Consider the following 18,540-nt stretch of genomic DNA (forward strand, 5'->3'; position numbering starts at 1 on the left):
TAATAAATAATAAAAATTGCTGCATGATTTTGTTTTAAAGTTCGTTGTGCTGATGGGAACTCACATGTGACTTCCATCTACCTAATTCTTCCAATGTTTTAGACTTTAAGGTGGTAGTTTTAAAGACTTCTTTGGGTTATACATATTGTTTTTCTGGAAACTTTTACTGTTGGAGCAGTCTTTTTTCTGTAGGTAGTATATATATTTTTTGTTATAACTGGCATAAAAGTTTAAATTCTGCACAAGTAATATTGGATTTTATGTGTGCAAATAAGACCCGAGATTCAGTTTAATTTTAGGTGTGTGTGGAGTTGTGCAAGTGCTGATCATTTTAGAGCATTTATATTATTATTATTGTAATATTATATTTGTATAAAAACATAGAAAATAGAGAAAAATATGTTAAAACTGTAACAACACGTAATACTGAATTTCTTTTATTCAGTTATATACTTTGTTTATCCTGCTTCCAGTAAAAAATTTTCTTAAATCCATTACAGGGGCTATTGTTTCAGTGCAGAAAACAAACATTGTAGAAGTTCCAGGAGTGTGAAGGTCTGAAGATTTTTAATTTATATATATATTTACAACCAACTCAAAAGTCGAGTCTTCTTTGACTAAACCTTGTTGACAAGAAAGTTCAAACTCACCATAATTATTTTTTTAAAGGAATTATTACCGTTCAAATAATATTTAACCTATTTGGAGCCAAAAACAAACCATTATTCGAAAACGCCATTTTATAGGTACAATGCCACCACGTACTCCCCCTATGGCAAGTAATGCATTGTAAAAAACGAAATTTAATTTTTTGTTGGAATATGCTTATATCATTCTTGGTTTGAAACATGCAAAAAATACATTTTCCGGGTTATTCCTGCAATGTCTACACTTTAAAATGCAAAACACATGTATGTTGTGGTATCACGTCTTTCTGCGGTATTTGATTGATATTTTGTGGACTGATTTTTTTGTTATATAGTTATTGAATTTTATGTCTTTAATTACTTAAAAGTTGTATATTTAGGCAAATGTTTTGCAAAAAATTACCCAACTTTAACTTGCCAATAAAGAAATTGAAATGCAGTTTGGTTTCAAAGGCGTATCACTTGCCCAGTCAAATGAAATGTGTGGAACTTAATAAATATGCTGATTGCCTTGATGACCTAAAAATTAATGCAACAACATCACCTCCAACTGATAAAGAAATAGGGGCTCATCAGGCTTTAATTAAGGTTATGGCTGCATCTATCAATCCATTTGATATCGAAATGACTAGAGGATATGGTCGAGAAGCTATGAATGTTTTCCGAAGAATGTCAAAACATCCAGAATTTCCTTTAATATTAGGTCGTGATTGTTCTGGAATTGTGATCAAACGTGGCAAACGTTTTCGGCGATTTAAAGTTGGAGACGCTGTTACTTGTGTACGTTGGATTGATGGGCAAGGAACTCATGCAGAGTACGTGGTTGTAAATAAATGCGAGATGTCACTTAAACCATGTAACTTAACACATACAGAGGCTTCAAGTTTTCCATATGTTGGATGTACCACTTGGAATGCGCTTATCCATTCAGGGGCAGTACCCATCACTGGTAGACCAAAAAAAGTATTTATTCCTGGTGGTACTGGAGGTATCGGATCATTTGCTGTACAGTTGTGTCAGAGTTTTGGACATGATGTGTTTACAACATGTGCCACAGATGGTATTAAAATTTTAAACAACATTGGAATTAAGAATGTGATCGATTATACATCAACAAACTACTTACGTGATCTTGAATCATGTGGCCCATTTGATGTTATATATGACACACTGAACGAAAAATACTTTGAACTTTTTAAGGGACTTTTGAGAGACATGTCATTTTCAAGTTATGTGTCACTTCGCCCTACTTTACTACCCGAGATGGATGAACAAGGCGTGGCATTGGGTTTATTAAAATCTGGTGGAAAGTTTTTGCAATCCAATTTATCACAACTATCATCTGGAAAGGGAAGTTATAGATGGGGTTTTTTCACACCCAATGCATTAATGTTGGACCAAATTAGGCCACTAATTGAGAGTGGAAAGATAAAGCCATTAATTGACAAAGTATTTACTATCGATGATGCATTAGATGCTTATAAACATGTTGCAGAGGGCCACACACGTGGTAAAACAATAATAAAAATGACCGAAGACTAGTGATTATGTATATGCACTTTTGTGAAAATACAAAAGAAAAAAATTATTACAGTGTGTTATCTTTCCTCTTTTTCATGTTTTCAATACAGTTATTGCTTATTAATAAATTCTAATGCTTTAATCAATTTTGCTAATCTTTTTTCATATAGCGTACAGGTAAAGTTTTAGTTAAACTGCAATTTCATATGCATTAAAAGAGGTTCATGGATGGATGCATAACAAGGGAACGTTTTGATAAAGAATGTGAACAAATTATCAAACGAAGTGCTGAGTTAAAGGATAACTTCACATTGGAATCATCAAAGGTTTATGCAATTACTTTTTTATATTTTAAGGTGAAAAATTGGAAGTTTAGATATTCACAAAGTGTCTGCTAGACCTTGAAAATTGTTAAATGTTTATTAAAATTATCAGTTAATGAATAACCAGTTTCTTGAAACAATTGATGGCTGAGGACAAAACCTAGATAATTCATGCTTGGTATCCTCTGTTTAAAACATGGGGAGCACTTGTTGCGACAACTGGTTATTGTGGTCCAACTGTTTCCAAGGCTGTTTTTTACCTGATTATTTGCTGGATTCGTCCTTTATTGGTTAAGATAATTAAAATTTTGTATTATATGGTTTCTTAAAGACATTACAGAATATACCTTTTACCACCTCTTTTTTAATGATTTGTTGAAAAGAACATAAAAAAGGATGCCAATTTAACCTGTTATTAGCTTAAAGTTTCCTTTGTTACATAAATCTCATGTTGTTATAAGGTAAATTACAACACTGCTTCTTTTGTACCCACCCGAAGCCTAAAATAGGATCAGGCTGGAAAACTTTCAGACGCTCTCAAATTATTCGCATTTTTTATGTGTATATTTTAACAATCTTCCTTAATTTCGCAGCACGATGAATTTTGCAAGTATTTATGTAAACACACAACGAAAATCATTACCGTGGATGATGACAAGAATGTGTATGAGAACGATGAAATGGGTGACAGCATGAATGAAGAAGACGTTCCAGTTGATAAAGTAAGGGACTTATTTATTCTGTGAAACTTTTTGTTTATAAAATCGAAATATTTCTACTACATAATCTATGTTAGAGAAATGAGTAATTTATTTTTCCACAAAGAAATCACGTCACATTTTAAAAAAAAATTGCAGCAAATATGACTACAGGGGGTGGCTACATGTCATGATAATTGCAAAAGTCATAAAAAATAATTTTTTCAAATCATGGATTTTTTTTTAAATCATGGAACTTTTCCTACCCTCGTGCCTGCCTATTTCAATTTTAAACATATCAAGATTTGTACTTATTTTCAGTTATCTCACTTGTTTTTTTGCCGTTTATTTCCTTGACTTCAATGGTTTGCAATTGTAAAAAATATATTTGGGTACATTTTACTGCGTTCTGTGGACATCCTGCATCCTCCTGTTTGGAAGTTTTGTATCTCTGTTTGCATTTAAACAATTTAATAAGTTTTGTATATTTATAGTTGTCTGCATCAGTGGAGCATTCAGACGTCGTAAATTTCAAACATCATATCGTCTATAGCGATAGTTACAATGTTCCAGTCTGTATTTTACAGCAAGTTCGACAGGTTGGTGCACGAATTAGTTGATTCCTAAAAATTAAGCTTTCTTCTTTTTTTGATGCATTTGATATTTTGATCTAAAGTACAAAAAGATAGATCGAATTAGTTAGAAATTTTTTAAGGGACTACGAACCAGTTAAAATGCTCACATTCCGTATATCCCGCGCACATATTAAAAATCCGGGCAATGAACAGACCAACGCACTTTGCTCGCTGGTTTAAGATTTTTTTTCAAAAAGTATATTACAAAGAAATATTTCAGCGAGACTCATTCTGGATGAAAACATAACAAGGCTGGGGAAAATAAAAATTCTAAATATGTTCGAGTCTGTAAGTTACATACATGCAGAAAAAAATAGCCAGTTTGTTTTTCGCCCCCATCAGCTCGACTTTCGTGTAAGTCACTAAAGTCGAAAACCAATAGCCGTTCCGCAGCCCCTTTAATAATATAAAAATCTATATTTCGTGTTTAAGGATTTGAAATGCACAAGAAAAAGATCTTCTCCCTCGTTTTTAAAACTTGTGTTACTGAAGCTCCTGTCCAAATTTGTTTTGAAGTCAAAGTTTTGATTTGCTTGAAAGATCTTTTTTTGCGAAAGTTGTTTATGTGTTATGTTACCATCTTATGTCATAGATGGAAGAATAAAAACACTGGAAGAAATATGGCAGCTTGTTCCTGAACAACAAAAGCACGCTTTGCAGGACAAATGGTCATTTATTACTCAACAAGTAATATATTTTATTATGTTTTGTTGTAAATTTGTTTGCAATATGTTCGGGTTGCAAAAACGGTGCTGGTTCAAAGTTTTTTTTTTCTTTGAAAAACGACTTTTCCTAAGTGTAATTTATAATAATTCAAATCTGCATTTCTGTATTGACTGTCGCTTGATATCACTCTGTTAGATTTGAACTTCCATTTGGCGTTTCGAGGACACATTTTAATTTTTAAATTGTCTTACCTATATTTTAATACTCGCTCTCATTGTCTGTGAACCAATTTTAAAAACAGGGCTTTTGAAATGAGAATGCCATTTTAATTGCACCTGTAGTCATAATAATAAAACTTGTCCAAGCACATTTCATTACTTTATACTAGCAGGCAGGCAAGAATGCACGAAACAGTTTTTCTCTATATTCAATGTTTATATATATTTTAGGAGCACCCATATTTGCAGATACCGTGTTATCAGTTACACCCGTGTCACACGTCAAATTTTATGAAAGCTTTGTCGACAACAAACAGGTATGTTGAAAATTGTTCCCGCCACACGACGGTCCTTGCGTTACGCGAGAGCTTGTTACGACGGCCCTTGTTGGCATTATTTTTTAATCGCTTTTTAAATGTTAGTCGAATCGCGATATCAACACTCAACGTGAATGTTGATATGGTAATTTTTTGCGCTGCAAAAATCAGGAAGCGTTGACGTATAGAGACAGGAAAGGGTTTGAAGGACTGATCTATATATAATTTTAATATTAAGCTATTTTAATCTCTCTCTAAAACGATATATTCCGGGGTTTTTAAGACGCCCCCTTGTCATTAACCCTCCTAGATTTAAAAAACGGAGTAACGGAAGAGGTGAAGCTACTCTTGAGAGAGCCCTAGAAAAGGGTTTCGCCTTAAAAATGATTTACTTTTTTTCAAGTTTATCTTCTGAGAAAAATTAATTTTATATGCAAAAGTGTTATTAGCTACATCTCGAGAGCTAAATTTTTCCTTATGTATTGCATTTAGTGATTTAAATTCATTTAAATTTATAAAATTTCCCCCTTCTGTTTTCTTTGTATTTCTTCTTCACTTTTAGCAACTATCTTTTAATGTGGATAAGTGCGATTGGTCCTGTCGTGAATTTAAACCTACCCATGGCTTACTTCCATTCGATACCGTGAACCGTTCCCATGTATTAAGTTAACGTTTGGTTTCTGACGAGACTTATGAAAGATTAAATAGTGCAGCATTGTGGATTGCAAGCAAACCAAGCCGTTACTAGAAAATTAATTTTGGTTTCTGCATCTAGCGATGTGTACCACACGTGAAGTTGGCTTTCTAACAGAATTTTTTACTACGTTTTGTATGTCCTGTGTAGACATCTTATTTACTAAAGTATTTTTTAAACTACCCAGGGAACAAGAATGATGTGAAGATAACATTACTTTTCCAGCGTTCCCCACCAACCACTAAAAATTTAAAATATGTGCAGCAAAACGAAATAAAAAAAAGATAAACTTACAGACGTATTTCTCACAACTTACATTTGTATATTCTTGCAGAAAAATAGCCACCCACAGAAGCCAAACAAACAAACAGTACCTTAAAATTCAAAGGAGTCATTGTAACAGTCTACTCAGAACAAAGACTGTCCACATAGAAGACAGTCCGCATAGAAGACAGTCAACACGACAGTCCACGTTATATCATGGAGGTAGGAATACAGTATATATAGTTTTCAATAACAAACAAAGTACCAAAATATAACAAGAAGCTTTCTTTAAAAGTTTAATTTGTTCTCTGTAGAAAGACATTTAAAAAGTATATTATTTCGTTCGTGGGGTCAAATTTAGAGTTATATTTTAAATGAAAAGGACTGGGTATTAAGTTAAAAGAGACTGACCAGATAAATTTGAAATTACGCCACGGCTCGTGTCGAGAGAACTGCACGGCCGGTGTAAAGCGAACTGCACGGTCGGTGTGAAGTGACTACACGGCCTGTTTAAAGCGAACCGCACGGCCCGTGTAAAGTAACTAAGTAATCAACGAGTTTTAATAATGCTTAAGAATGTTGTTGCTTAGCAATGAAATATCACAACTAAATGTCGAAAATTTTTAGTTTTTCAAATTTTTCATCGAAATTTAAAGAAGCTTTATTTCTTAATGTTTTTACTTATTTGGTAAATTGTATATAAAGTAATTTTACACATAGACAGAAAAATCAATTTAATACTGTGACGTTATGTTCCCAGGGTTTCTAATTCAGAGGCACCAGCACCCTGGAAAACCTGAACTTTAGGAAGTTTAGTAAAAAAAGGAGGAGAATGAAAATTGACTTGTCACCCTCCTACCTCGTTCTAACACCCTCTGAAAAGATGCAATCTTGTTAACAAAGCTTGACCCAATTAATTTTTGAACCTGCAGTAACACGCACAATCAAATAAGAAAGCGCGCAGTAGATTCTGTTTTGGACTTGCGAGGTACTGGAAAATTTGTTCGAGGTAGTGGGGGTTCGAGATGAAGAGGAAAGATAAACTTCAAAGTTAGAGAGAGGAATCAACGTGTGTGTACCAGACATACAGTGTTCAAGACAGAAATTTCGTAATGTTTTATAAAACTTAAAAATAACTGGTTTATATTTTATTTATGGTTCTCTTTATTATTTTGATAAATTTAGAATTTCGTGCTTTTGTCGCCACCACACAAAGATGTTTTTACACGTAATAAGAATGCGCAATTTTTATTCCATTGTAATACTATTTTTAATTTTGATTTCTATCTTTTTTGTATATCAATTATTCGTAAAAGCTCAATAATTAAAAATGATGTATTATAAACTAAAAGATTCAGCCTTTTCGTGGACAGTTCCAAGAGAAGAATTATTAATCTGCATTTGTAATAAATATGCTTGCACTCCAACGAGACCAAACTTTAACAAGATCAAATACAATACTTCAAATACTTTTCCTTATTATATTTCTACATTAAAAGGCTTTATATGTAGGAATAGAAAAGGATTATTGAAAAAAGGAATTACGTCTAGAGCTCTTAAAATATAAAAGTTATCAATCTGTGGCCATTCTAAATTTGAGCATAAAACAAGTACTATTTTTCGTACAATTTTTGTTAATACGACATCATACTATGGATTGTACACAAACATATCGCAACAGTCTGATAATATTTTATTTTGGCTTTTATTTTCTTAATGCTTTCTCCCTTTTCCCGTGGTTTATTTTTTTTTTTTTTGGAAGGTTTTGATAATTAACGCATTTTTACATTTCGTAGTGTTCATAACAAAATGTCGTTCCATTCAAGGTAACGACACATCCATGGTTTAGTTGTCCTGAACATAATTATACTGTTTCGTTAGTAACAGACACCTATTTTTTCATCCAAAAATATTTTAAAATTTATTTTTTAATATATGAGAAAAAAGCAGGCTGGAAAAATAAGAAGACTGGAGTTAGATTTTACTGGTGTTTTATAAAAAAGCGTGTACAAAAAAAATTGTGTCGTGTGTTTGGGCCTTAACAGACTAAAAGGTATTTAATTTACTAGTAGCCAGAAAAAACTATATTTATGACTTTAATATCAAGAAAGTGCCAGCAGGTGCACAGAGAACAGAATGTTTATTTTTGTGAATTCTATATATTGAATAAAATCATAAAAATATAAAAAAAAAATTTACTCTCCGTTCCGGAGTTTCTGAATTTTTTAATTAACTATAACATTGTGTTGAAAAAAAGTTTCGCCGGTGGAGAGCGCGCATATGAAGACGATAAATACTTTTTAAACAATAAAACGATAAAAAAATTATCAATTTTTTAAGAACAAAGGAATGAAAACAAAAGAAAAAGATTAAAAAGATTTTTCTTGATGTTACTCGCCCACTATAGAAAATATTCTTAGAGGGTAAGTAAGTCTATTTCTTTACTTTGTATTTGTCGAAAGTTTTTTTAGAAAAAAAACAGGGAATGTCAAATCTACGTTTAGGCGCACTGTATAAAAGCATTTTTACAAAAATGTTCAGATATCCAAAACATTTTTGGAGTCTGATATGATTCTTTAGAACTGCTAAATGTGAAATACCTTCTCATAGAATAAGTACAAAATAAGAACAGAATTTTTAGTATTAAATTTCGGAAAATTGAAAACTTTAGTCTAATTTTCTTGATAAAAGAAACAGTCTCTCCTAAACGTTTACGCGCATGCTCGTACGGTATTTACCACGTGATTTAACTGAGTGGCAACATTGATACACGAGTTTAAGAATAAAATAAACAATCATTTATGGTGTTTTTAGCTGTAATAAAACAGGGAATAAAATATAAAATAAAATATTTTGATGTTATGTTAAGGCGGGTCCAAATCAAGCAAAAAAAATTGAAAATTAGAACATTTTCGGTCAAAACGTTGGATCAAGAGTTTTTAAGAATCATAAATTTACAACATTGAAAATACAGTCTTAAATCGCTTAAGCTTCAGGGACACCGAAACATTTATACGCTTGCAAAAAATCGTTGTTTCAATCGCATGAAAATTCGTGTCCCCGAAGCTTTATTGTCGTTTTTTCGCCATAAAGTGATCAGAAAGATTTGGCTGCCGAAGATATGATTTGTAACTCAGCGAGCTTTACACAAACGTATAACATCAAACAAGAAAACGAAAAATAAAAGGTGTACTTTTTTGTTTTTCTGGCCATCGGTGTCAACACGTGTAAATTGTTTTCTTTGAACTTTCACAGACAAATTTCTTGTTTTCCCAGGGCATTTCGCTTCTAATTCTTCCTCTAAACTTAACTTCGAGAAGGACTTTATAATATTCAAAATGTTCATTAGGGGTTTCTGAAATTAATAAAATGAAAAAAGACGACTTTCAATATTCTTAGATAATTGTTAGTCAGTAAAATAATTCACGAGAATTCGCCTCTCGCTACGATCTTTGGTTCACACACAGGGTAGTGTACAGTTCATACTCTCTGTCTGTCACACACAAGCTAGTGTATAGTACATTCTGTCTGCTACACCCACCTTGTTCCCTTCCTGTCACTGTGAAACTCATTCCCTCTCTTTATCATGAACTTCACCAATCTCAAACAAATTGTTCAGTCGCATTCGAGTTCGAGATAGAAAAAGAGAGAGAAGCTACTGTAGCATAATATATATGAAAAAATTCATGATCTTGACCCAGCCTACATATGCACATTCTACATCGCAGCGATTCAACAACTATTTTTGACAGAATACGGGTGGCTAGAATGTTGTTGATTTATTTTATATTTTTGACCATTGAAATTGAACTGTGAATCTTCCTTCCCGTCCAAAAGAAACAAGCAAACAAAAACAAAAGAAAACCAGGAGGACGTTGCTCATAACAAAGCCTATTTATTCGTTAATGAAGTTTTGTGGAATGACCTCCTGTGAAAACAACCTATAGCTACAATAACTGTCATTTGTTATGTGTCCGCCAGGGGGTAATCAGCGTATAGGCGTTTTACGTGTGTTCATGTATCTGCCGCTTAAGTTATACGTGCTTTAGGATGAGATAATGAGAAATGTTCGTCTTAAGAAGGCGTACTGGTACTAATATACTGATGTTATGGTATGTTTCATAGCTGAACCAATATTTCGTGGACATTTACTTATACAATTACAGAGGGATGTTGTGTAATATCTTTATCTGGTAAAGAAAAAAGTCTTTTAATACTTTTTCTTTTATTACTCAATCCAGTTGAACTATCTTATGACATACGTACCTAACAATACGCTTGTATCAAGAACTTGCTGTCAATGGTTGAGAACTTTTGGAGAAGGTCGTTACTTGTTGGTTGGCAAAAGAAAGTACTTAGAAATATTAGAGTTGTGACTTTCTTGTCTTTATATTTTATTGTGTTTCTTTTGCGTCAAGTCTTGTTGTCTTTGGGTTGGTCCCAGGAAGTCTGTGACGTGGTGTAACACGATCATTATTACATTTATTAATGAAAAAAGTTTACATTGCCTGTGTGAATGGAACATTTATATATATTTAAGCTATGAAATTATTTAAAATTCCTTTTTCAAAACTTGCATGCATTTACGTACATTATGGATGCTCTTGACTAATTTAAAGAAAATAATTTTCGAAACGATAAGAACAAACTAAAAAAACAAATAATATTTACGAAAATGTGAGTTTGTTGAAAGTTCATGAAGTTTATGAACATTATTATTTGTTTGTTTTTCCACGTTCCGTAAAATAGAGCATAATTGTTTGTTTTTCCACGTTCTGCAAAATAGAGCACCATTATTTGTATGTTTCTCCACCTTCCGTAAAACAGAGCACAATTGTTTGTTTTTCCACGTTCTGCAAAATAGAGCACCGTTATTTGTATGTTATTCTACGTTCCGTAAAATAGAGCACAATATTTATATATCAGCAATAGATACCCAACGCAAATAATCCCTTTACCCCTCCCCCCCTCCCCCTCCTCCTATTTCAAGTAAACGTGAGAGCTATTAAGCCTTTTGTTAATCATTCCCAAGGAAAATGAATTTTTTCGATCAGCTTTGTTCTAAGGGCTTTCATATCTTATTGATACGGTTATAATAAATTTAATAGCTTCTTTTAGAAAACCACTACTACATAAAACACTGAGATATTTCACCCTCTCCGAATATATATAGCCTACCATTTTCGTGGTAATCTTGCTTAGCAATTTTATTGGTATTTATACAACATGTGATACGTGTCTTTCATCTTCACTCCTAATTTTTTATAGGTTTGTTTGCAAACTTTTCGCAAGATGTTATCGTTCAAAGAAAGTCCATTTATGCGGCGACCAAGTCTACCATCCAGCGACGCAACCTTCATTTTGAATGGTTTAGAAAATTTAATACCAAATTTGAACACCATTATCAAGAAAATGCTAAATTTGGATCTCCCCGTACATTCTCAGCAACGCCGTCATTCTATGAATGATATACCGATGATCGAAGTCAAACCACCGTCACCAGGGACACCACCGACACGACGTCCGTCATATATTGCAGATAACCTAAATAAAGTTTTAAACGAAACTCTTGAAATTTGTAGAATAAAGATTCGTCGCTGCTCTGCGCCATCAATGCAATCATTTCTCGACGTCGAAAAGCCGACGGATAAACCACGTCGAGTGTCGATGCCGTGTATTTCAGCTGAACATTTGCTACAAGTTCCAAAACCGAGTAAAAATAAACGAAGACAACGTCGTCATAGTTTACCATCTGTAGCACTTTCGTCACAAAGTGACGACGCATTAAAGCCGCCTGGGAGACGAAATAAGCGGCATAGCGTGACGAACTTTTCGTCGGGTCAAGATCTATATTCTGCATACAGAAGCCAAACAAATATTCCATTTAAAGTTCATGAAATTTATATCTCTGGCAATCATAATAGCTTGGTACACTTAGAAAAAAACATAAATAATGACGTAATTAATAACGATGACGTCATAGTAAACATGGCAGCTAGTATTGAATCAAAACAAAGCGGTTCACGCGAGATCAAAAAAGATTTTTCAGTTCATACATCGTATGACGTCAATTATCATGTACCGGTAACACAGGATGGAGAGAGACAATTAAAAACCGAGTCAGCTGATTATTCAAATAGCTTTTTATTACACGAGAGTGAAAAGCAATTAAAAAATAATAAGGGCTTGGAAAATTCATTGATTAACGAGACGCAAAGCTGTAAAACTTTTAACACAATTAATTCGCAGGACGCGCTTGAAAATCAACTTAATTTACAAGACAACGGTGATTCGAATATCACGGAAGACTTCAAAAAGTTGAGAAGTGGATTTATTGAACAAACATTTATACGAGAAGTTACGCCTTATCGTCACATATCAAGCTGTGAAAGTTTTAATAACAATACAATCAAATTACAAGATTTGAATAATCGAGATAAAAACAACAATAGTAGTTGTCTCGATTATACAGACTTGAAGAATAAAGGCGGTTGTATCGAAACAAACGGTTTTTGTGGTGTAGCTAAGAATACTTCACTTGGCTCGCAACAATTAATTGAACGTTGTGAAGATTTCGAAACACGAGAACTACTTAATGAGCATAAAGAGTTACACGCACAGAAAGAACGCAACGTGCAACAGAAGCTAGAAGAGAAAAAGAATATTAAAAGTTTTTCAAGTAAAATGAAGTTCGACGTGAAAACAGAATCTCTTATCGACTTTAACGTAACAGAAGAAATGATCGATATAAAGAAATTTCAGGATCGAGAAAAATTAGTGCTCGATTTGAGTGTGAACGACGAGTTGTTCCACACGACAACGACAGCTGATGTTGATGTCACTTTAACCGATGACGTCGTTAATAATAGAGAAAATGCGATATCGTCGGAAAATACCGGAAATTGGTTAATTGACGCCAACAGCAAAACAGATTCCAAAGTTACTAAATATAATGAGAGATCTTCTAACAAAAACAAAATTGAATCCTTGTCTGCTACTAGCTCCCCGACTAAAAGTCATTTACCGGAACCACTAGAAAAGGCTAGCAGCATGTCTCATTTAGACAACTTTGTACGAACATCGAAACATTTACTTCAGCGGGGACAGCGAGCAATTTCATTACATGAAGATTCTATAAAACACTCAGATATGTTTAATTCATTAGGTTCCACCCGTCAACCCGGTAGTCATGGCAACCTTGAAGAAAAAACGTCAGGCTCTTTAGATGAATTAGAGACAAACCAGAAATTACGACCAGTTCGAATGAACAAAGAATTTGCGAACGCTATGTTTCGCAAAGCAGTCAGTTTGTGCGAACTACAAAACATGAAACTGAAAGAAAACATGGCAAAGATTGAAAAAAGATTTATTTCGACTGAAGTTATCAGCAAAGACGTCGAAGAAGACACGGATGAGTGGTTTCCACGTCTGTCGTACAAAGATTGCTCGTCTTGTACGTCATGTCGGTCAAGATCGTCGTCATATCATTCGCTGCTTTACGATGAAGACACGGCAACGAATTATCAAATTTATCAGCCGACGGTATGTGACGTTGATGATAACACGAAAATCACGTCAAAAAATAACGACGAAACGGTTTCTCCGACCGATAAAATGGCGGCCTTTAAGTCGAAAAAGGACATGTTTGTGAAGCAAAGCCACACAGCTTTGGGGAGTTTTAAAGAGAAACTTCGGAGAACAAAATCCAAAACATAACATGCGAGAAGTTTTTAGTTTTATCTATTTATTTACTTGTTAAGTTTTTAAATCCTTTTAAAATATAGATTTTTATTTATTTATTTATTTATGCTTGTTTGAAGTAACCGCTAGAATCTTCATTTCTATTCCCACTGTCCATAGGTGTTGGTACTTGTCTATTGATAACATATGTATATAGCTCAGCGAGAAGGAATAACTGACGTGAGAAAACAACCCAACGATTGTTTATCTGTAGAGATATGACGCAGTAATGTCACACAGCTGGTTCACTAGGTCTCCAGTTATTATTTATAGTTTAATGTCTGAGTTACTGTTTATCCTGAAAAGAATTAAAAAAAGTTATTTTCATTTCATATAGCGCTGAAAAGCTAAAATTGTGCATACAAACAGGGCATAGGTTCCCAAAATTAAGAAACAGAAATTGTGTATTTTTTAAAAAGCATGCGGTAAGCACATTTTGCTAAACATGCTGGCCAACCCACATCTTGTTTGCGGTTCGTAATTAGTGACAACTAACAGCTAAGCTGTTTCTCTTTTAACGGCGTACTAATCGTTGCACGGTCGTGCGTTCAATCGGCACAATGTCCACTGGAAACAGGCTATATAATAATACCATAAGTGTGTTTGTCTGTGTGTCTGTGACAGGCAAAGTGGATGTCTTCATTTTCCTTTCATGTCGCCGAAAAACTTATGTCTAATATGTTAAACTTTTTGACGTTACGGCGCCACGTCAATAACACTACTTTAACGTCAATATCCTATATTAAATTAATGAAGCCATTACAGTGCACCTAAAATTTTGAGGCTAAATAACTTGGAAACGAGGTGGTGACGTCAATGATTTTTCACCGCGTAGGTAACTAGGGACTACCTGGGATCAATTTGGGTAAGTTTTCCAAACCTTGGTCACCAAATCCGTTTCGGAATGGACGGGTTAATGACGTCATAAAAACTTTTAAACCCTAATATCTCTGCACCCGTTTGTCAAAAGTACACGATCCTATACATTTTCTTGACCAGCGTTTCAAGATCTATACGATGAAGGCAACAGGCACACACATTTCTGAAAAAAAAATTTTGTGTTCTGACATTTCTCTGCTGATGTCATCAAAATTTAAATGACGGTTGTTTTTCTCTATTATCCTGCCTAAGTGGATTTTTCCACGGGCCTTATCGACTAGTCTATATAATAATACGCCAGTTCTGTGTGTGACTTTTGCAAAGTGGATAAAATTTCTTTGAAAAAGTCTATAAAACCTCGCCTATAAATTTGTTCTGTAAATTAGCAAACTTTGACGTTAGAGTAATATTGACGTCAAAGGAAAGTATATTGAGATTAGTGAAGCCATTGCATTGCACTTATAAATTTAAGGCTAAATAACTTGGAAACAGGTGGAAATAACTGACGTCATCTCCTGCGTTGGTAACTAGGGACTACCTGGGATTAATTTGGGTAATTTTCCCAATCCCGGGTCCCCAAATCCGTTTCGGAATGGACGGTTTGATGACGTCATCTAAAAATCTGCAACCGTTTGTCAAAAGTACATAATCCTATACATTTTCTTGATCAGCGTTTCAAGATCTATACGATGAAGGCAACAGGTATACAAATTTCGAAAGAAAATTTTTTTGTTGTGCATTAAGCTCTACACAATAGAGCCAACGTAAAAACAAAGTTCTAATTTTTTTTGCAGATGGGTTGCTGACGTCATCAAAATTCATATGACGCTTATTTTTCAATTTTATTCTGCTTCAGTGGATTTTTCCACGGGCTTTATCGACAAGTCTATATTATAATGCCCGTATACGTCTGTCCATCTGTCACGCAAAATGGTACCGAAAGTAGCGAGACGCACGCTATGCGGTTTAAAAAGAACGGGCAAACCCGTGGATTTTCCACGGGCCACCAACTATTTCTTATAAATCTCTTACAAATAAAGCAGTTCCAATTCTTGATTGAACTAAAAGGGTTGAATTGTTTTCAAATCATCTTTTTTAATTTCTTTCACCAAAATTATTACAGTATGCTAAGTAAAGAAACGGCTATATATTTGTTTGGGTACTCGAATCTGGAAGTTCTCTTTTCTCTCATTATTATTTCCTACATAAATGTGGCCGCTGGAATTTATATCCAAAGGATTTTCTTTAGTGTTATGAAGAAAAAATATAGTAGATTTGTGCAACAGATGGGGTTTGAAGGTGAGAAGGAAACAATTTTCTTTTTTCATATTTTTTTAAACAAAATCAATGGTGATTGAATACGGCTCAATGAAGTCGTCCAACTATAGAACTTTGTGTACGTTTTTTAGTATAGAATTTTTAAGAATACACTCATTAAGCTCTTTTGCCCAGGTTCTTCTTTTTCTTTCGCCGACTCGTGAAAACGTTCAATATCACCTACCCTGGTATTTCTTACGCAGGGTTTGTCATCAATTAACTATGTCATCATCTAGTTCCCTCTCTTCAGATGATGGTAAGGGTGACCTGGCTTCATCTAGAGATAATTCTTCCTTGCGTTTTCTCTTTACTTATTTTTATTTTTGTTACGTTTTTGCTTTTTCGATTTCTTTTATATTTCTTATATAAACAGACTGTGACTACTGTGGTTCACATGTGAACATTTGACTTCACCATTCTTGTTGAGGGTACCTTCTGTTTCTTTATTCGGATCACTAACGTCCTGAGTAGGAGTTGTGGACATCGTTGAAATCAGATAAGGTAGAAAATAAAATACCGATGCAAAAATTTCAGATTACGAAATCACTTAAATCTTGCTGAATTTCCATTCGTCTGACGACGAGATTGACAGTGGTGGACGTGGTAGACGTAGCGTGGTGGTAGACGTACCGACGATGAGATTGACAGTGGTGGACGTACCGACGAACAGATTGGCAGTGGTAGACGTAACGTGAACTAGCTTTGTTTACGGTACTACGGTATTGATATCCAGTTGGATTTAATGGTTAGGTTGAGAACTCAGTTTTATATTGACTGAGATTTTTAAAATCAAAACTTTGTACATTACTAATTAAACATAACAAAAACAAAATTTTTGATTCTTATATGAAAGATTTTAAAAGACTCAACAAAATGTCGACGTCATTTACTACTTTTTGTTAAAGAAATGTAACACATTTTGTGAATAGTTATTAACAGTAACGTTAAAAATAGCTAGAAATATATATAAATATAGCTACATTAGCCAAAAAATTGACTGACAATCGCTCTCTCAATCCAATTTATATCTGTGTTTATATTCTATTCATTGTCTCTTTAACTACCCAAATATATAAATAGCTACCAATCTGTGTTTATATTCCTTTCATTGTCTCTTTAACTACCCAAATATATAAATAGCTACCAATCTGTGTTTATATTCCATTCATTGTCTCTTTAACTACCCAAATATATAAATAGCTACCAATCTGTGTTTATATTCCTTTCATTGTCTCTTTCACTACCCAAATATATAAATAGCTACCAATCTGTGTTTATATTCCATTCATTGTCTCTTTCACTACCCAAATATATAAATAGCTACCAATCTGTGTTTATATTCCATTCATTGTCTCTTTCACTACCCAAATATATAAATAGCTACCAATCTGTGTTTATATTCCATTCATTGTCTCTTTCACTACCCAAATATATAAATAGCTACCAATCTGTGTTTATATTCCTTTCATTGTCTCTTTCACTACCCAAATATATAAATAGCTACCAATCTGTGTTTATATTCCATTCATTGTCTCTTTAACTACCCAAATATATAAATAGCTACCAATCTGTGTTTATATTCCTTTCTTGTCTCTTTAACTACCCAAATATATAAATAGCTACCAATCTGTGTTTATATTCCATTCATTGTCTCTTTCACTACCCAAATATATAAATAGCTACCAATCTGTGTTTATATTCCATTCATTGTCTCTTTAACTACCCAAATATATAAATAGCTACCAATCTGTGTTTATATTCCTTTCATTGTCTCTTTCACTACCCAAATATATAAATAGCTACCAATCTGTGTTTATATTCCATTCATTGTCTCTTTCACTACCCAAATATATAAATAGCTACCAATCTGTGTTTATATTCCATTCATTGTCTCTTTCACTACCCAAATATATAAATAGCTACCAATCTGTGTTTATATTCCATTCATTGTCTCTTTCACTACCCAAATATATAAATAGCTACCAATCTGTGTTTATATTCCTTTCATTGTCTCTTTCACTACCCAAATATATAAATAGCTACCAATCTGTGTTTATATTCCATTCATTGTCTCTTTAACTACCCAAATATATAAATAGCTACCAATCTGTGTTTATATTCCTTTCTTGTCTCTTTAACTACCCAAATATATAAATAGCTACCAATCTGTGTTTATATTCCATTCATTGTCTCTTTCACTACCCAAATATATAAATAGCTACCAATCTGTGTTTATATTCCTTTCTTGTCTCTTTCACTATCCAAAAATATAAATAGCTACCAATCTGTGTTTATATTCCATTCATTGTCTCTTTCACTACCCAAATATATAAATAGCTACCAATCTGTGTTTATATTCCTTTCATTGTCTCTTTAACTACCCAAATATATAAATAGCTACCAATCTGTGTTTATATTCCATTCATTGTCTCTTTAACTACCCAAATATATAAATAGCTACCAATCTGTGTTTATATTCCATTCATTGTCTCTTTCACTACCCAAATATATAAATAGCTACCAATCTGTGTTTATATTCCATTCATTGTCTCTTTCACTACCCAAATATATAAATAGCTACCAATCTGTGTTTATATTCCTTTCTTGTCTCTTTAACTACC

At 33.5% G+C, this 18,540-nt stretch overlaps 3 protein-coding genes across 5 annotated transcripts; all 3 read left to right on the top strand.

Moving 5' to 3' along the window:
* On the top strand, positions 1-2,189 carry LOC130629647 (reticulon-4-interacting protein 1 homolog, mitochondrial-like). Of its 3 annotated transcripts, XM_057442925.1 has the most exons (3): positions 1-188; positions 501-555; positions 1,028-2,189. In XM_057442925.1, the coding sequence occupies exon 3, from the start codon at positions 1,032-1,034 to the stop codon at positions 2,187-2,189; it is 1,158 nt and encodes a 385-aa protein (XP_057298908.1). In that variant the 5' UTR covers positions 1-188; positions 501-555; positions 1,028-1,031. The 3 variants fall into 3 exon arrangements, with proteins under 3 accessions (XP_057298908.1, XP_057298907.1, XP_057298909.1); XM_057442924.1 differs by having other exon boundaries at positions 1-555; XM_057442926.1 differs by lacking the exon at positions 501-555.
* A 141-nt stretch (positions 2,190-2,330) lies between these two features.
* On the top strand, positions 2,331-7,467 carry LOC130629838 (ubiquitin-like-conjugating enzyme ATG10). Its single transcript, XM_057443201.1, has 6 exons — positions 2,331-2,494; positions 3,085-3,213; positions 3,684-3,788; positions 4,365-4,511; positions 4,940-5,025; positions 5,588-7,467. The coding sequence occupies exons 1-6, from the start codon at positions 2,393-2,395 to the stop codon at positions 5,670-5,672; spliced, it is 654 nt and encodes a 217-aa protein (XP_057299184.1). The 5' UTR covers positions 2,331-2,392; the 3' UTR covers positions 5,673-7,467.
* A 3,808-nt stretch (positions 7,468-11,275) lies between these two features.
* On the top strand, positions 11,276-13,699 carry LOC130629839 (uncharacterized). The gene has a single exon (XM_057443202.1). The coding sequence runs from the start codon at positions 11,276-11,278 to the stop codon at positions 13,697-13,699; it is 2,424 nt and encodes an 807-aa protein (XP_057299185.1).
* Positions 13,700-18,540: the final 4,841 nt, after the last annotated feature.

The sequence above is a fragment of the Hydractinia symbiolongicarpus genome, chromosome 2 (assembly GCF_029227915.1).
Source record: "Hydractinia symbiolongicarpus strain clone_291-10 chromosome 2, HSymV2.1, whole genome shotgun sequence".
NCBI classification, from domain to species: Eukaryota; Metazoa; Cnidaria; class Hydrozoa; order Anthoathecata; family Hydractiniidae; genus Hydractinia; species Hydractinia symbiolongicarpus.

What these genes read in the sequence shown, in the direction of transcription:
- LOC130629647 (XM_057442924.1), top strand. Translation starts at nt 1,032, where the DNA reads ATGTTTTGCAAAAAATTACCCAACTTTAACTTGCCAATAAAGAAATTG.
- LOC130629838 (XM_057443201.1), top strand. Translation starts at nt 2,393, where the DNA reads ATGGATGGATGCATAACAAGGGAACGTTTTGATAAAGAATGTGAACAA. An exon ending in TCACATTGGAATCATCAAAG is followed by an intron (nt 2,495 to 3,084) that starts GTTTATGCAATT and finishes TTAATTTCGCAG; the next exon opens with CACGATGAATTTTGCAAGTA. An exon ending in TTTTACAGCAAGTTCGACAG is followed by an intron (nt 3,789 to 4,364) that starts GTTGGTGCACGA and finishes TTTGCTTGAAAG; the next exon opens with ATCTTTTTTTGCGAAAGTTG.
- LOC130629839 (XM_057443202.1), top strand. Translation starts at nt 11,276, where the DNA reads ATGTTATCGTTCAAAGAAAGTCCATTTATGCGGCGACCAAGTCTACCA.